The sequence below is a fragment of the Penicillium cosmopolitanum genome (assembly GCF_028827165.1).
Source record: "Penicillium cosmopolitanum strain IBT 29677 chromosome Unknown utg000003l:1.0-3747932.0:1.0-3751027.0, whole genome shotgun sequence".
Classification (NCBI taxonomy): Eukaryota; Fungi; Ascomycota; class Eurotiomycetes; order Eurotiales; family Aspergillaceae; genus Penicillium; species Penicillium cosmopolitanum.
Genome location: NW_026622673.1, coordinates 1890041 through 1906579, shown reverse-complemented (window position 1 = coordinate 1906579; position 16539 = coordinate 1890041). Strand labels below are relative to the sequence as shown.

Sequence of the window (16539 nt, the reverse complement as noted above, 5' to 3'; positions counted from 1 at the left end):
AACGAATTACGACCGCCATTCCCATTGCAAATATAAACCATGTCAATGCATTGCCCACTGTCAATAATTGAGAAGCAGGTCAGTACTGCTCGCATTCCAGACGCCAAAGCCGACGTGTTCACAAATATCTCCCCTTTTTGGCGACCCGGAGCGCATGGAATATTTGGGGGGTTCGCGGTTGCGCAGAGCCTCAGTGCTTCCCAACAGACCGTACCAGGGGAATTTGTCGCAAACTCCCTACATGGCTCATTCATATACGCGGGGAACTCGAAGGATCCCGTGTTCTACCATGTAGAAAGGCTGCGCGATGGAAAGGGCTTTTGTACCAGATCAGTGCGTGCTTTACAGGGAACAAGACCGATTTTCATTTGCACTGTTAGTTTTACCAAGAAGCGAAATGCGGAAAAGGGAAAAGAAAACATTCAGCACGCCTCCTCAATGCCTCCAGGTATCCCGGTACCAGAGGATAGGTCCACATACGGAGACGAGATAAAGCCTCCTTTCGTCAATAGAAGTGTGGGCGTATTGGACAAGGGCGGACTGCGTCGACCGGCTGATAAACGCTTCCATCAATGGATCAAATCCAACGATACGTTGTCGCCATCAGCTAGTCTTCAAGTCCACCAAGCAGCACTGGCCTTTATGTCAGATAGCTATTTCCTTGCCGGCGTGCCTCATAGCCATGAGATCTGGCAATTTGTGGAGACGCCAATATCCGAGTTCCACCCTTCGCCAAACGGTCTTTCAACATCAACTGAAAAACACACCGAGATTCGACGACCACATCTAGAATCCCCGGAAGATAGAGCCGGTGGTGAGTCGAGGGTATCTATGATGGTTAGCTTGGACCATACCATATATTTTCATGATATGGAAAACTTCCGAGCCGACGAGTGGTTACTTTTGGGAGATACGGAGCGGTTGGGCAGGGAACGGTCGCGGTCTAGTCCAGCAACAAATGTGGACTAAGAATGGTGAGCTTGTAGCAACTTGTATCCAGGAGGTCAGTACAACTTAGACGCCATATCCTATACTTATGGTGAAACTTTGCATTTACTAATTGTTACTAGGGAGTAATCCGCTTAGAAAACAGACAGATAAAGGGAAATTTATGATCGAATAGTATCGTATAGAAATCTCAGTGCTCTTTCAGATCGAAGCCATGCAATGCCATGGCTATGTGTCCCACAAAGCAAACTCACATTCAGTGCGATTTCAATCCATGGATATAAAAACGTCGACTCTAAAACTTGAAGTCCCTTCTAAAGTTCTTTCTCACTAAAAAGAAACGTCAATTTGGCGAGAGAGAACGACCCCACTCGCTAATCTAAACGGAAACGTGCTACCGTCCTGTGCTTCCATCAAAACGCGTTGACGACGCGACACGACGCGACATTTTCACCAATCAACCCCTTTACCCTTACCCCTTGCATATTTCGCGAGGGAGGGGCAGGGAGCTGGTAGATGATCAGAGGGCACCCCAAACACTTCAAAAGGGTTTTAAAAAGGACAAGAGTGTTGCAATATGAAGATAATTATCGGAATATGGACGACAGACGGATTTAATTAGGACTATCAACACTGGCGTAGTATGACTCAACCCAACACCTCAGGCACCACCAACCTCAGGGTCAATGTTATAAAGGTACTCAATTATAAGATTTTTCTCACTAAGGGAATCGAATGCAAGCACTTCGAGGTCCAGAACATATGATCAAAGATTCGTCTGGATACATGTCGTCTCAAGCATCTGATGCGCTGTTCTCTACCTCATTCACACATTCCTTTTCGGTATCTGATTGGTTGAGACGGTCAAGCAGCGCGCCATCTTTAGCAAACAGCTGGTCAATTTCTTCAAGCGTCTTGCCAGTAGGCTAGAGCCAATGTCAGCAGAGCAGATAAAAGCCAAGGAAATGCAATACTCACATCCGGGCACATAAAGTAAACAAAAATGACTGCTATGACGTTGAAAATCAGTGGCCAGATCCAGATCCGGGCCCCAACCGTTTTCAACGCAATTCCGCCAGCGAAGACCGTGATAAACGTAAATACCCATACGCCCAGAAGTCCGGCTGCGGAGCCAATGTGGCGGTATCTCAAAGGTGCAATCTATGGACCGATATTAACAAGCTTTCACGAAATTAACCAGAACTTACATACCTCGGGTCCATAAAGCCAGGGGCACCCCACCCATCCCCAGCCATAGAAGAATAAATAGGGGAATAGGATCATCGCAGCTGCCCAGCGCGTAGCATCTGTTTTGTTCTCGATCATGTTCAACACCACAAAAATCAGCAGGCAAAATGTTTGGACCGACCCCGTCAACATCATAATTCTCCGCCGCCCGATGCGCTCTATCGTAGGAATACAAACCCATGAGCCCATCCACTGCACTGTCAACGCCAGTGCGGCAATAAGAGAGGCCATAAAACCGGAAAGACCAATTTCCGAGAAAATCCGAGTCATGTAATAAACCATGATATTGATTCCCATCGACTGCTGGATCCCCAGGATAATGAAGGAGATACGGATGCGCCGGCCAACTCGGAGAGGGGTGTTGTCCCAGATGATACTCAAGAACGTGAGCTTGTTTTCCGATTCTTCTTCGACCCTAAGGCTGACCATTATGGTTGATTTCATGTCTTGAATCTCTGGAATATCACCATAGCTCGGCATTCCTTTCCGGTATACACCGTATAGTCGTGACAGAGTTTGATCTCCCTCGTCTGTGCGATCGCGTATATAGTACCACCTAGGGGTGTCTGGGAGGAAGAACATGCTGGTACCAGAAAGTATGGAAAATATAGACTGCATTGCAATAGGGAATCTCTGGATAGATTCTGTGAGAATGGCAATTATCGGCATTTACGAGGAAAAAACTCACCCAAGAAATCTGATTTGTCATTCGTGTAAAACCGAAACTGACCCAGTATGAGAGAGCTACTCCTAGCAATAAAGCTGAGCAGTTAATTGCTACTTCTGGGCCTCTCTCTCGAGCTTCAATGCTCATTTCAGACTGCTCTCATTAGCATGGAAGAAAGAGAGAGAGCGTGGAAATTAATGGTCGCCTACCATATACATGGGCACGTTGCATGTAATGAACTGTCAACGTTAGTATTGAGTGCACGAGTAATCATTTATGATAGGATTAGCATACTGCAATTCCAGCACCCTGGGGTAAATGTCAGTATTTTTTGTAACCACATGGGCAATGAAAGGAGCCGAGTGAGCTACATACGCAAAGCACACGGGCAACAATAATTTGTGGGACGGAATAGGACGCCGCCTGTATGACACCCCCTACCGTGATCAAGATATTACCGATGATAATGCAGTTCCGCCGACCGAGTGGCATGCCGATTATCATGACAAGACATGACACGAATGCCGCCGCTAGTGTACTGGAAGAAGCAATTAAGGGTATTGTCTCCGTGCCCCCGGGGTGCTAGGAGATGTTAGCCTATACTCATTGAAAACAGGGGAGTTTTGGACGCCGACTTACTCCAATTGCATCCAAAAATGGTTTAGTCTCTTGGACTCCTCCCAGAACGCCGGCCTGGTAGCCCTCAATCAAAAACCCCTGTGGATATCGTATCAGTCGCCACGGAACACGGCATCGTGCGAATTGAAACAAGGCATTCTCACAACGGAGCAACTAAACCTTGCCAAATGGCGAAGGAATTTGCTCTGTATGTATTCGTCAAACATCGTCGCAATGGAATGCTGTGTTTGGCCGTGAATTAGTTAGCAAAGTCCACTACTCCGGATGATTACCTACACCTTTATACAAATTCGTGCTAATCGTATATGCGGGTAGATTCCGGGGTAGGACTAAAGGCCCAGTAAAATTCCTCTAATTGAGGTCATGAAAGCCTCATATCTATCCCGATGCTCTCATAGGATTATCAAAAAGCTAGGACTCCACGGGGGCAATACGGGGATTAATTCAATCTGCCGGCCCGGGTCATGGTGTACCGAACTACCCCCGGTAGAACTATATGGCATTACTAAATTGTTTATGAACCCCTTATACTATTTTCAAGTTTCCTATAGCTTGCTAGGACTAGGTAATTAGTATAGATATTCCCTAGTATAAAGCTTTTTCAAAGCTGAGGATTGTGAGAATGCCAGGTGGCAATTATACTTGCCAGGGGCCTTCGAGAATGTCGGATACTTGTGGCAAAGTAAGACATTATATCAACCCCCATTTGCCGGAAAATTGATCATAGTGAGGTACTCTCATTTCATTTCACTGTTCGATATCCGCGGGTGTGGGCACTCGCCACGCTGACCCTCAAACTGTAATATGACACTTCCCGTCACCTCGGAAATTTGACTCTGGGTTCGGAATATAGTACTAGCACTAGTAGTAGTTTCTCTGCCTTGGTAAGTCTGCTTCCATGATCAAATTCCGAATTGCTGCGAAATTGATTTCTGAGTAACCGATATCCCCAAAAAGAATAGCACTGATATTGCTATCGTGGATTCTGGCTTTTGCCCGATATTAGGTTATCCACTAAAGGCTTAAAGGAACGTCTGAAATACGATAAATTGTATATATAGACTAACCGAGTTACACAAAATACAAGCAATTAGGACTTTTGTTGACCAGCTTGAATATAGTATTCCAAGGTTATAGGTTGATAGAGCTAGGATCAATGCCGTATTCACAATTCCAAAGACACAAATCAGGAGCTGGAGACTGTTCAGAGATTCCATTCGCAACAGCCTCATTTGCATTATTGTCTCCCGTTTCGCCCATAGAAGAAACCAGTGCCACTACATCCAACGGAATGTCATCAATTTGCCACGACATAGGGTCAAAAAAGTCTATGGTCTCGGGGACACCGAAGCCCAGATCTATGGTACTATTCTCTTCTGCTTCGAGATCAGGGCTTCGACCTTCGAGGGAGTGTGAGTTCGTTATGGCAGCCAGGGAAACCACAGAGTTCAGGGCTCGAAGGGCTCGCTTGGCTGTATCCAGAGCTTGCGAGAACCTATCGAGTAGATGATAGGCAAGCTGGAAGGACTGGATGCTGGTTTCATGTTCCTTCTCCGTTGGAGTTGCACGCATAGCCAAGATGAGATGATAGATACACTCCAGTAACGCAGTGCTGAAGAAGAATCCACAAGGGATAACACTAGGACAGCTATTGGTAAAGGCAGCAATGGCATCCACAGTCATCGATGCGAGCGAGACACAAATGCTGTGGCCTCGGGTGTCCTGACGCTTCTGAATTGGATTCTGCCGGATCGTCAGGCGTAAAAGATTCAATCTCTACGCTCTTTATTAGCAACTTTCAATGAACACTAGGGAATAGGTCATCGTACAATAAAAATGGCGAGCCGCCGGCGGATGTAAGGCTCTGATTCGTGTTGCTCCAAATACACTCGTTTGAGGAGATCTGTGTCCCATGTCAGCTCGCTTGCCAGCTCTCTCTGGACGATTAGAATGCGAGTATCCATAAGTTCCACTTCCTTCCAGTCTTGAGGTTTTAGCGCAACAGCGGCAAAGAACGTATCCCAGATCAGAGACCATAGTTTGCCAAGATCAATTAAAATCTGCATATAGCGATCTGTTCTCGTATTTGAGTGCTGAGAGAACTCGGACAACGCTATTTCAGTGTCGCGAATGACATATGGACTTCCTGTTCGCTGTGAAATTTTGCGGTCAAGGAAAAATATTGTCCACCACAGTCTCTTCCGGTTCTGGATTTCCTGTTCGGGAAGAGCGTTCCAGACTCTTTCTTCGTTGAGTCGGGTCCGCATGGCAAGCTGAGCTGCGTTCGAAATAGCTCTTGATGCTTCTTGGAGTAGTTCAGACTCCATCAGGTATTCGGAGCTGAGGGCATGGTATTGAATAATGTGAATGTCAATATGCTTCAGTGATGAGCAGTGCTGAATCAATTTGCGGCCTCGGAGAAACAGGGACCATCCAGGACGTATTTCATATGACCAGGGTCGATCTGCGCAAAAGGACTCTGCGATAGCTAGCATGTTGCAAAGAAGGGCAATTATCGAGTACTCCCCTAACTTCACATCGACAATATGCTGATTGTCGGAATGACCCAGGCTGTGCAGTATTGTTTCGATCTGGGCCTGGGTTCCATCGCGCTTGATGAATGGGAAGAAAGAGTCCAGATCACGAAAGTACACATCTAATAATGCATGTAATCTGCCAGGGCGAGGAAGCTCTACCGAGAACACTGGCGCCTCATGCGTCTTTCGTCCAGCGGGAGCGCATTTTCGACCCTTGTCTTGTGGCTGCGTGAGTTCGCGCAGACATAGAAGCTGAGAGGACAACGAAACACTCCTCGGGCGGGATTCCTGTATATCGTACGCATCGGCTTCATCATTCCAGTCCCCAGACGGATCGCTCCTTGTGGTGGTGCCGGGCAAGGGTGGTTTGCTGTTAAAACGAAAAATCAGGCGCACGCACACCAATCAAGGGTCCGGTGAAGAGGACAAACCAGAAATCAAAATTTATGCCACTGGTGGGAGGACTTCTCGAGGATTGTCTCTCACTTGGTTCGGTTCCCTGTTGTTTCCTCTCGCTATGTTGGTCAATTAGTATCTTTGGCAGCATGCCAAATTGAGCGATAAGAAAGGGGCATACCTCCCACTTGAAAGGTTCCTTTTCGTCCCTTGCTTCCTGCCTCGCCGGGTCTGAGGCATGTATGTGCATTCCTGCCCTCTATCGCGACAATTGCGACAGGGCTCCTCCCCGGAACACTGGGCGCTGGGGTGTGAGAAAGTCTTTGATAAAAGCAACAGGGATAGAATGGGGAGTCGCACCTTCACTTTGCGACGCTGGCAATCTTGACTAGGAGAGTGTTAACTTGACCTCCACCTGGGCACAAAATGTTTCCAGATTACTTCGGGGCATAAAAAAACATACCATGCTTTCCCGATATATTTTAGTCGCTTCCCGTTTGTTGTTCGCGAAGGCGAAGCGACATGGTCAATCGGGCTGCGGGAGGAATCGGCCGATTCTGGACGGTAAAATACATTGCTCGCGTCGACAGATTGCTCCATGATAGAATAAGGAGTTAGTAAAACGAAGTTAACATGAATCCTGGCACCCCAGATACACTCTTGTCTCGGCAAAGTGTTCCGGTGCCATAGTGCGGGGAGACCGGTGTATTAAATAATAGGGAAATACACCGGTGTGGAGAGAGCTGGTAGATCCTACTAGTCGTGAGACTCACTCTCAACTACTACTTGCCATGATTTCATTAACTTTCTCTTAATTTAAGATCATTTACATGAAGCGTCCCCCAGTGCACTCAATACAAGTGCCAGTCACATACGAAGACAGTGGACTCGCCAGGAATAGTATCACCCGCGCAGCCTCATCCGCCGACCCAGGCCGACCTAGCGGGATATCAGAGACATCTCGCCATTTTTTCGCATTTTCTGGGATCCCGAGTCTGATAGCTTGACCTCCAAGCGTCATCGCCTCCGACTCGGTCGGCGGGCGCGTAATGCGTGTATCGATCCAGCCATAAGCCACTGCGTTGGCCCGAACATTATATCTGAAAACGACGGAAAATCAGTATCGCGGATGGCAAGCGACATCATTGGTTGCACTGACCGGCCCCATTCCGCAGCTATGGTTTTTGTGAGCCCTAGAACACCGGCTTTGGCTGTTGCGTAGTTAATCTGTCCCATTGAGCCATGCAGGCCAGATGTAGAAGACACATTGACAATTGTCTTTGGCATGGCTTTGTTCGCTGGGTCCATCCAGTGTTCCGAAAGTGCTCGCGCGATACGGAACGGAACGTAGTTATGAATTTTCATAATGATGTCGAACTTGTCATCGTCCATTTTATGGATCGCACTATCGTGGCAAAAACCTTCCAGCAAGTCAGACCCAAATTTCTCACATATTCCGGCTATCAAGGGCATACCGGCATTGTTAATCAAGCAGTTGATCTTGCCCCATTTCTGCAGTACGCTGTTCACCAACAGTCGAGGGAAATTATCATCCAGTACGTTTCCAGGGAAAGCTGCCGCTTGACCTTGGAGTTGACGGATCTGCCTTACAACCTCGTCTGCTTTTTCTCGGTCCAAATCATTGATAGCTACTTTTGCTCCTTTTTGGGCTAATAGCAAAGCGGTGGCCTTTCCGATTCCTTCCCAAATAAAGTGTTAGTATATTCATATAACGAATTCTGAAACGCGTAAAAGACGTACCTTGAGCACCCCCAGTGATTATAACTACCTGTCCGTCTACGCGATCGGGGCCGGTGACTGGATCACTAGGTTCCAGCTGTTGATGAATTTGCTGCAATCTCTCAGCCATTATGAAGAACGAGAAACATGGATTCAAGATTTTAGAGCGAGATTTCAGAGGATAAACCCTCCTGTTATCTCTCTCTATTTATACAAACTGAGTACGCATAACTCTATAATCCTCGGATGCGATTCCCGAGGTTGCCAATTTGTTCGGAATTTTGACATTGGCCCCAATTTTCCGATCCCCAAGGCCGAGGCCAGGACGTAGGTCTCGATGAATTTGTACCTGTGTACTTCTGCTATTTATATTTTGCGCCCTTGGGCCATATACTGCTATATCATCACTCTTTCCAAATTGAAGGCTGAGTTTATATTTTATTTCTTTTCAACTTGAACATGACTTCCGCTCTCACCTCCGAAATTCCCGGTGCGGACCCAGCATGGCACAAGCAGGACGACCACCCATTTTACAAGCCCAGCCACCACCGGCTTCAGCGATTTGTTCGTGAATACGTGGACAAGTACATTGCACCCAATGTCGAAGAGTGGGAGAAAGCTGGAGAAATCCCTCTTGAGGTATGAAAAACCCCTCACTGCCCAGGTGGTGCTACGCCGTCATACCCGTTACTCACTATTTTATAGGCATTCAAAAGACATGCCTCACTAGGGTTTCTTGCAGTGTCGGCTTTTCCTCTCCCGAAGGATTATCTTTCGGGTGTGAATCTGCCAGCTGGTCTCAGCATGGATGGTGAGCAAACTATTACATTTAGTAGTTACTTGGTGACTCACAATACTTTTAGAGTGGGACGAATTTCACGACGCCATTGTGAGTGATTTCTATTTTCTTTTCGATTATAAAGCTAACAAACCCCAGATTATCGATGAAATGGCCCGCTGTGGATACCTTGGGACAGTCTGGGGTATCAACGGAGGCGCAGCCGTTGGCGGCCCACCACTCCACCACTACGCAACACCAGAGCAAAAGAGGAAGTTTTTGGCCCCTCTCCTACGAGGCGAACAAAGACACTGTCTAGGTGTCACAGAGCCAGCAAGTACGTTGTCTGGAAAAATCCCGACCCTGCCTCTGCCAACCCACGCTAACCAACTATCTCAGTCGGATCCGATGTCGCTGGTCTTACCACGATCGCAACGAAGTCAGCCGACGGAAGGTCCTGGATAATAAACGGAGAAAAGAAATGGGTTACCCAAGGCCAGAAGGCAGATGTTGGACTTATTGCAGCTCGCACGGGACCGCCGACTGCGAAGGGCATCTCGGTTTTCATCGTCCCGTTGAACAGCAAGGGAATCTCGAGGCGCAAGATGGAGAATTCGGGTGTGAGCTCGAGTGGTGAGGCAAAACACGGTTTGAAAAGTTTGAGAGTCTCTGGTGACTGATAATGTGTAATCTTTAGGGTCTACATTCATGGAATTAGACGATGTCGTCGTCCCAGCAGAGAACATGCTCGGAAAAGAGAATCAAGGCTTCGAAATCATCATGTCAAGTATGATCCTACGCAGAATCTACCAGTTCAGCCAACAATCTAACCATCTGTGCCTGTTTTAGCATTTGCCCACGAACGCCTCTGGGTAGGAATAACCGCTCTTCGCCTATCCCGAGTCGCATACGAAGACGCCTACCGACACGCGCTGAAACGAAAGACATTTGGCAAACCGCTCTTTGAGAACCAAGTGATCCGGCAGAAATTTTCAAAAATGGCGAACCGGCTTGAACCGACTCAGGCCTATATGGAACAGCTAGTCTTCCGGTCTGTGCGGATGCCGAGTTTGGAATTCTCGCCGCTGGCCGCTATGCTTAAGGTCCAGGCTGCGCATCATCTCGAGAAGGTTTCCAGGGAGACGCAGCAGGTTTTTGGCGGACTGGGGTATTCTCGTGGTGGGCAGGGATCGCGTGTGGAGCAGATTAGTCGCGATGTTAGAGTGCTCGTTGTTAGTGGTGGAAGTGAGGAGATTTTGTTGGATATGATTGCGAAGCAGCAGAAGCGGTTGGCCAACTTGTAGGTCGACTGATCTGCATATTGTACAGGGATGCTGTATACCTAGTAGATCACTTCGAAGGTCAAATTTTTGAACGCCGAGAATCTTTGAGATATGTGTTCCATAGTCAGAAATATTCACCAGTCACATCATCCGTTTCTTCCATTTATATTCTATCCTTTCCAAGGCTTGTGACGGTGAAATTAACACGGTAGAATGGAGAGAAAATTTTCAAGACCGGTGATGATGCGAGTGACATGATTGTCTAGTATTTTATCACATACTATCCTCGGGGGTAACTGTTTAGCCAGTGGCAGATCGGAAACACAGCCCCCTGATTCGGTGTCTATTTTAATGCACCGGACTCACAACCGGTTGAAATGTCCGCCGAAGCTGCTATCTGCCCAGGTGAGATATGCCGATGAACATAAGCTATTGTCACATATAAATCGGCTCTCTATCTATATTTTAAACCAAATCCCCAAACCCAGGCCCAAAGATCTCGCGAAAAAAATCATTGAACCCATCGGGTCCGAAATCATTCTGATCAGATATAGCCGGTGTCAGAAACGGATCCCAATCCGAAACAAGAGGACTTCTATGCGCTATTTGAGGCTGCACAGGTTGCCATTCAGCCATTCCGTGGCCGTGACGAATACCATGATCCTGGACCTGTGATGAAGCGGCATCACCAATACCAACAGCTCTAGCCCGAAGAATCATCATAAGATGTTGTCCCAATAGCGCTGCGATACCGAAGCGGTGCGGTGGCGTGGTACCGGCGCGCTGGAGTTGCAAAGCTACCTGGCTCAATAAGGCAAGCAGCTCCAAGTCACTGCCCGTGCGAGGACCATATAATGCGGGAAATATTTTCAGGGTTAGAACGGCTGCGTAAGATATCATCGCCCATGTAGGCGCCAACATGCAATATAATGGTTCTCCGATCTTATCCAAGTCGCGCACGGCCGTTTCGCAGCAATTGATTGCGATTTCGAAACAGTCTTGTCGGATAGCATCTAGGTCCTGCGCACGCGAGGTCAAGTCACTCAATGCTACTGACAGGGTCCAAAGGCGTCCATGCTCGTAAACGTAGCGGAGGAAAATCATTGAGACTTGCTCGGGTGATGGAGTAGAGAAGCCATAGTCCCGGTCAGAGAGCCATTCATTGCACCAGGGGTGGAGAGAGGCGTCGACCAGTTCTCGGCGCCAATGTGGATCGGAATGAGGGTCCTGCGATCTATTTTTCAAATCCACTTGCAGCGAAGCAAGTGCCCTCCGTAGACAGATGAATGCACTAGTATATTTGTCCGTCATATCCGCCAGCGGATGTAACCACCATGTTTCAACCGCCCGAGTCAAATTTGTCTCTGGAAAGCTTTGAATGCGACCGCAAGCAGCGCTGTTTGCTCGGTCCCACAAGAGGATTCTTAGCCAGGTTCTTTCGCGATTGCGAAGCAGTCGCTGTTCGTAAACAGTATTTTCAGGTAAAGTTCCTGCTATTGATTGTCGAGTTCTCCCCTTTGATCCTGCGAATGGCGATTGCAGGCCCTGATCATCCTGCTCTTCCGATAATTCAGACCGATCATGTTCAGCTTCCTGGTCCATGCCCAAGTCTGTCGCAACGCCAATGGCATACATTGTGTAGAGCCAGGAGCGCTCTTCAGCCAGGGTCTTGGCCGGAGTAGCAGACAGGAGCGAGATATAGTATCCTTGCACGATTTCGACAGACTTGAGCCCGCAAGAATGCACGTATCTCGATAGCTTTTCGCCGTGCAATCGCAGGCGCTCTGCAATTGGAGCACAGTTATTTTCAAATAGAGCTGTTAGGGTAAGAATCCAGGTAAACAGCAGCGAAGATCGAGCGCGCACAAATTCTGGGGTGTGGAGCATTGGGTCAAGTATTCCGTTAATTGGGTGCAGCCGTGTGAAATATCTAAGACAAGGCTTGAATTAGCTATACCTCAAGTTTTGATGAATCCCGGGCACCTACATTGGGAACAGGTAGTTCGCTTCATCCATAGTAACGAGCCCCAGCTCGACCGGATCTAAGTCCGGCCCAACGTCGCGCTGACGAACACTTGTTCGCTTAAAGTAGTCGAGAGACTGATGCCCTGCGTCAAGGCAGGCCAACAAGCCATCCAGACCCTGCACGAGACTTGCTCGGTCCAACTGCAGTCCCAAAGAAACATATCCCGGTCGGTGGAGTAATCGGTGCCCCTCGCTTTCCCCTTTTCTGGGACCTGTTTGCCTCCTGGATGATGGACTGGGTAATGTATTCACGGAAGTTGATCTTGCTTCCGCTGCTTGGGCGGCATCAGATGCGTACGCCAGCAGGGCAAGCGGATTACTCATTGGTTCGTGTGTCGGTGTATTGTGATCTTCCGCGTCTCCATGATTCTCATCCTGAATCGCCGTCCTAGGCCTTCTCACTTCTGGACCGAGAACCGGCGTTCCGGGGATCGCCGGCACGTCGGTTGTCGTGTTAATTTGAGGATGATCGGACGGTTCATCCACCAAGAAAGAATCGAATCCCAGCTCTTCCTCGGCGGAGTGTAAAGGGATCGTATCAAACCTTTCATCGAGGTCATGTGGAATGTTAGCCTTTTTCGCCTCCGCCTGCAGCTTTCGGTATGCCTTTTCGAGCCCGCGATACCGGCCCAAAGCTCCGCGCCTCCTACCTAGCGGTCGTGACTCGGGGGTTTTGCAGGGGCGATCGGTCCGTTTACACCTGTCGCATGGCTCAGACAGGGGATCGGATAAGGGGTTCTCGCGTGCTTCGGCTGCTCGGGTGCATTTCATCTGAGTCGTTAGCGATGGCTTGATGGGCGGGGGCAGAAAGACGGGGAATACCTTCAGCCTGCGACATGCTTCGCAGGCCGGAGCAGCCGCCAGTCGAGGACGTCCCTGCGATTTCTCATCTCCGTATCCGGGAGACGACATGGCATGATCATGCAGATGGCGTGTCAAGAAGGAATTTGCCGTTGAAAAAATGCGGGGAAACGTTTTGTGGGGCGGAGGGAGCATCGAAGTGGATTCATGGATGCACCGGTAATTTAATTTATACACCGGATGATCCTTCTCTCCAAAGCTGTGAATAACAAGCAGTATAAATGGATCGAAATGCCGAGTATTTCTATTATAGAAAGTCTCGCACGCAATCGCATATACACTCATCATGGATTCCATAGACGTTGACGTGCTCGTATGCGGAGGAGGAATGTCAGGCATGGCCTGCGCTTCCTTCGCAGCCCAAGCTGGAGCTCGAGTTTTAGTGGTTGAGAAACAGAATAACGTGGGCGGATCATCGAACTACTCCGCAGGGATGTTGTATGTGTCCCCCATTCGAGGTCTATTAGTTTTTCGTCGTATTTCAATTCACTAACGTCAGCACCAGTTGGGGCCCCCAGACCTATGAGAAATTGAGGTCCTGGGTTCCTGATGGAGATCCAGAACTCCAGCGTGCATGGTTGGCCGATTATTTATCTGCCGTGCAATGGATGCGCGAAAAGGAAGTCCCTACAGCACCACGATTTGACGGGATCATGACAATTGGTAAATAATTATAATAATTCATTCCTTTCTCACCGTTGCCCTGGCTTATGCTAATTCATCCATGTCCATAGGGATCGGTTTCCCAATTAAAGTCCCCCACCTGCACAATCTCCATCGTAAACGAATCGAGTCGAGCAATACCGGTTCAGAGATTTGGACAAGCACTACCGTTGTCAAACTTCTTCAGGAGTGCCCGGGTGTTTCGGGATCTCGCATCAAGGGTGCAATTGTTCGTCGCGAGGGCTCACACTGCCAGGTCACAGCAAAGACCGTTGTTATAGCGACCGGCGGGTTCCAAGGATCGTCTAGCTTAACAGCACAATACCTCGGCCAGGGTGCGGATAACATCTTCGTCCGTTCCAATAAAGGCTCCGTCGGCGATGGCCTTAATCTCGCCGTCGGAGTTGGCGCAGCAACAAGCAGGGGTATGAACACCTATTACGGACATCTTATGGCCGCACCTCTTCGAGCAGACCAGGTAGACCCCAAGGACTATCTTCCGCTAGCGCAATATCGTGAGTTGAGCACACATTCGATTCAGCTTATACTGTACTAGCTATGGTATATCTGACAATTTACAGAAAGTAAATATTGTCTCCTGCTTAACCAAGCCGGTCGCCGCTTCGCGGATGAGACTACCGGCGACGAGATCGTCAACCAATACCTCGCAAAACAAGAGAAGCGACGGGGTTTCTTGATCTTCAAGTCTGTCTCCCTTTAACCTTCGTCTCTTTTATTGTGATGTGTTTCCGCGCTAACACACCATCCTCTCTCTGTAGCGAGAAAATCCGCCTGCAGCACTGCGTATCCGCGTTATTCCCCAACGCCGGCGATATAGATCGCCTCCAAAAAGCCCGCGAGCATGGCTGTAATGTTGGGACCGCGTCTACCCTGGATGGCCTTGTTCAAATTCTCGCGGGATGGGGAGTCGACAGCGTCGGGGCTAGGCGAACAATTACGCAGTACAAAAAGGTAGTCCGCGACAAGGATGCTGGACAGGGTCTTGACGCTCCTGTTGGTCCGGTGCCTCCGGCACCTTTGGTAGAAGGCGAGGGCCCATTTTACGCGATTGAAGTCCAACCCTCGTAAGGATACTACCCACGCTTGGAATTTCTCGCTTGTAACCCAGGAATACTGACGATACCCCCAGGATCACATTCACATATGGTGGGATAAAGATCGACAAAGAGGGACACGCCCTAACTTCGGATAAAGTGCGCATTCCTGGGCTTCTTGTTGCAGGCGTTGACGCTGGTGGCTTCAGCAATTTGGGATACGCGGGTGGACTGGCGCTGGCTTTTGTGACGGGCTTCTGGGCTGCGAGGGAGGTTGCGAAGAATTTGAGACTCCCTCTTCCTGAGCTTCCGCCAGCTGACCCAAGAGATGCTGCGATTTTACCGGTTAAGGGACGTCTTTAACCTTCAAAGGTAAAAGTTTGACTACCTGCCTAGCCATTTTTTATCTTTTCTGCGTGTTCTTTGGGTCTTCATCGGGAACGGATAGTCTATCCTTAGTTCTGTATTCGTTGCACTGCCACGAACAGTAAAATTAGTCCCCAGTTCCACCTCATTTTTGTTCTCTTTTGGGTGCTGTGACGAGGCATATGTCATAAAGAGAAAAGGGCTGTTCGGTGAAATTACATACAATGGTATCATAAGAAGACTAGATGCGAAATAGCCTTATATGATCTTAATGTCACAAATTATGGAGTCCTCAAAATGCTCGGCTTTCATCGTCGAGAATCCAATCCGACGATAGCAACCAGGTCGACTCGCTACCAGAAGGAGAACAAGACCAGAAATGAATGGTACATAATCTGCGCCCTTCTTGTCTCTCATTATATCAAGACAAATGACACTTGAGTTCAGCTCCATTTCATCCAGATCCTGGATCGTGTCCAATGTAACATAGCACTCCTCCACTCCTTCTTTTGTCATTATCAATCTCCAATCAGGAGCATTGATGTCGGTTGACTCAATCGTCATTTGGGTTGCAAATCCACGAAGAGTAATATGACCCATTACAATCTGTCCAAATGGATCATTAGTGGCAGGTGTGCAGGAAACATCTACCACTTGAGCAAAATGATAGGTTTCGGACGTGGGCATTTTGCTTTCGTTGTCGTATACCCAGTACCAAATAACGGGTCCGGTCCTAGAGGCCCATGAAAACGACGGTGCGACATAAGACTCAGTTCGCTTTGACATGGGGGTGCAGAGGACTTCCCAGCCAAGGCTCGGGATTAGATGTTTCTCCCACAGACCTGCATAATACGACCCCAGGTATGGAGCGAAAAACCTCATCAGACTAGAGACTGCGGGCAATGCGTCTGTAGCAAAAGCTAGACCTCTTGATGTGTAGTCCTCACACACGTCTATATAGTCTTTCCATAGTTTATCGTAGGCGAAGCTGTAGTCTATTGGATGTTGGACGTCTAGTAATGCCGTGGGAATCCTGGCATTTAGGTTGCAATTGCCCCTCGCTTATATGTGCGCATTCACACTCCATTCCTGAATTACATTCAAAGTACAATTCTTCCCCGGCTCCACCAAAGTGTACGATCCTGGGTGCAAAGAATCTCTCTTGCAAGCACCAGCCCCATCCGAACTATGAGTTTGGATTCTCTGGGGCTGAAAAGAAGACCTTATGGTCTATCATCTCTCGGGCGAAGGTTGGGCTATTACCTGGTCTTGTTGGGTCCAATATTTCAACAGGGGGGGATTTTCTCAATGCCCAGGTTACTCCCATGTGCTG

General features: G+C 48.4%; 8 protein-coding genes across 8 annotated transcripts; 3 read left to right on the top strand and 5 right to left on the bottom strand.

Moving 5' to 3' along the window:
* Nucleotides 1-45: 45 nt before the first annotated feature.
* On the top strand, nucleotides 46-969 carry N7509_000757 (uncharacterized protein; the record flags this gene model as incomplete). The annotated part of the gene is made up of 1 exon (XM_056625394.1): nucleotides 46-969. One exon carries the CDS (start codon nucleotides 46-48, stop codon nucleotides 967-969), a length of 924 nt encoding a protein of 307 aa, XP_056493976.1.
* A 773-nt stretch (nucleotides 970-1742) lies between these two features.
* On the bottom strand, nucleotides 1743-3708 carry N7509_000756 (uncharacterized protein; the record flags this gene model as incomplete). The annotated part of the gene is made up of 9 exons (XM_056625393.1): nucleotides 1743-1874; nucleotides 1927-2109; nucleotides 2161-2840; nucleotides 2885-2921; nucleotides 3073-3102; nucleotides 3158-3172; nucleotides 3239-3445; nucleotides 3503-3580; nucleotides 3646-3708. 9 exons carry the CDS (start codon nucleotides 3706-3708, stop codon nucleotides 1743-1745), a joined length of 1425 nt encoding a protein of 474 aa, XP_056493975.1.
* Nucleotides 3709-4633: 925 nt separating this feature from the next.
* N7509_000755 (uncharacterized protein) lies at nucleotides 4634-7035 on the bottom strand (the record flags this gene model as incomplete). The annotated part of the gene is made up of 4 exons (XM_056625392.1): nucleotides 4634-5278; nucleotides 5332-6409; nucleotides 6617-6739; nucleotides 6899-7035. 4 exons carry the CDS (start codon nucleotides 7033-7035, stop codon nucleotides 4634-4636), a joined length of 1983 nt encoding a protein of 660 aa, XP_056493974.1.
* Nucleotides 7036-7261: 226 nt separating this feature from the next.
* N7509_000754 (SDR family NAD(P)-dependent oxidoreductase) lies at nucleotides 7262-8287 on the bottom strand (the record flags this gene model as incomplete). Its single annotated transcript, XM_056625391.1, has 3 exons — nucleotides 7262-7535; nucleotides 7577-8135; nucleotides 8197-8287. Coding segments are annotated over 3 exons (924 nt in total), but the record flags the coding sequence as incomplete, so codon positions are not given.
* Nucleotides 8288-8634: 347 nt separating this feature from the next.
* On the top strand, nucleotides 8635-10257 carry N7509_000753 (acyl-CoA dehydrogenase family protein; the record flags this gene model as incomplete). The annotated part of the gene is made up of 7 exons (XM_056625390.1): nucleotides 8635-8814; nucleotides 8881-8986; nucleotides 9039-9064; nucleotides 9113-9290; nucleotides 9353-9601; nucleotides 9651-9740; nucleotides 9803-10257. The coding sequence occupies 7 exons, from the start codon at nucleotides 8635-8637 to the stop codon at nucleotides 10255-10257; spliced, it is 1284 nt and encodes a 427-aa protein (XP_056493972.1).
* A 444-nt stretch (nucleotides 10258-10701) lies between these two features.
* N7509_000752 (fungal specific transcription factor domain-containing protein) lies at nucleotides 10702-13173 on the bottom strand (the record flags this gene model as incomplete). The annotated part of the gene is made up of 2 exons (XM_056625389.1): nucleotides 10702-12166; nucleotides 12224-13173. 2 exons carry the CDS (start codon nucleotides 13171-13173, stop codon nucleotides 10702-10704), a joined length of 2415 nt encoding a protein of 804 aa, XP_056493971.1.
* A 235-nt stretch (nucleotides 13174-13408) lies between these two features.
* N7509_000751 (FAD-dependent oxidoreductase) lies at nucleotides 13409-15203 on the top strand (the record flags this gene model as incomplete). The annotated part of the gene is made up of 6 exons (XM_056625388.1): nucleotides 13409-13560; nucleotides 13628-13785; nucleotides 13857-14300; nucleotides 14367-14490; nucleotides 14565-14870; nucleotides 14936-15203. The coding sequence occupies 6 exons, from the start codon at nucleotides 13409-13411 to the stop codon at nucleotides 15201-15203; spliced, it is 1452 nt and encodes a 483-aa protein (XP_056493970.1).
* Nucleotides 15204-15464: 261 nt separating this feature from the next.
* On the bottom strand, nucleotides 15465-15992 carry N7509_000750 (uncharacterized protein; the record flags this gene model as incomplete). Its single annotated transcript, XM_056625387.1, has 1 exon — nucleotides 15465-15992. The coding sequence occupies one exon, from the start codon at nucleotides 15990-15992 to the stop codon at nucleotides 15465-15467; it is 528 nt and encodes a 175-aa protein (XP_056493969.1).
* Nucleotides 15993-16539: the final 547 nt, after the last annotated feature.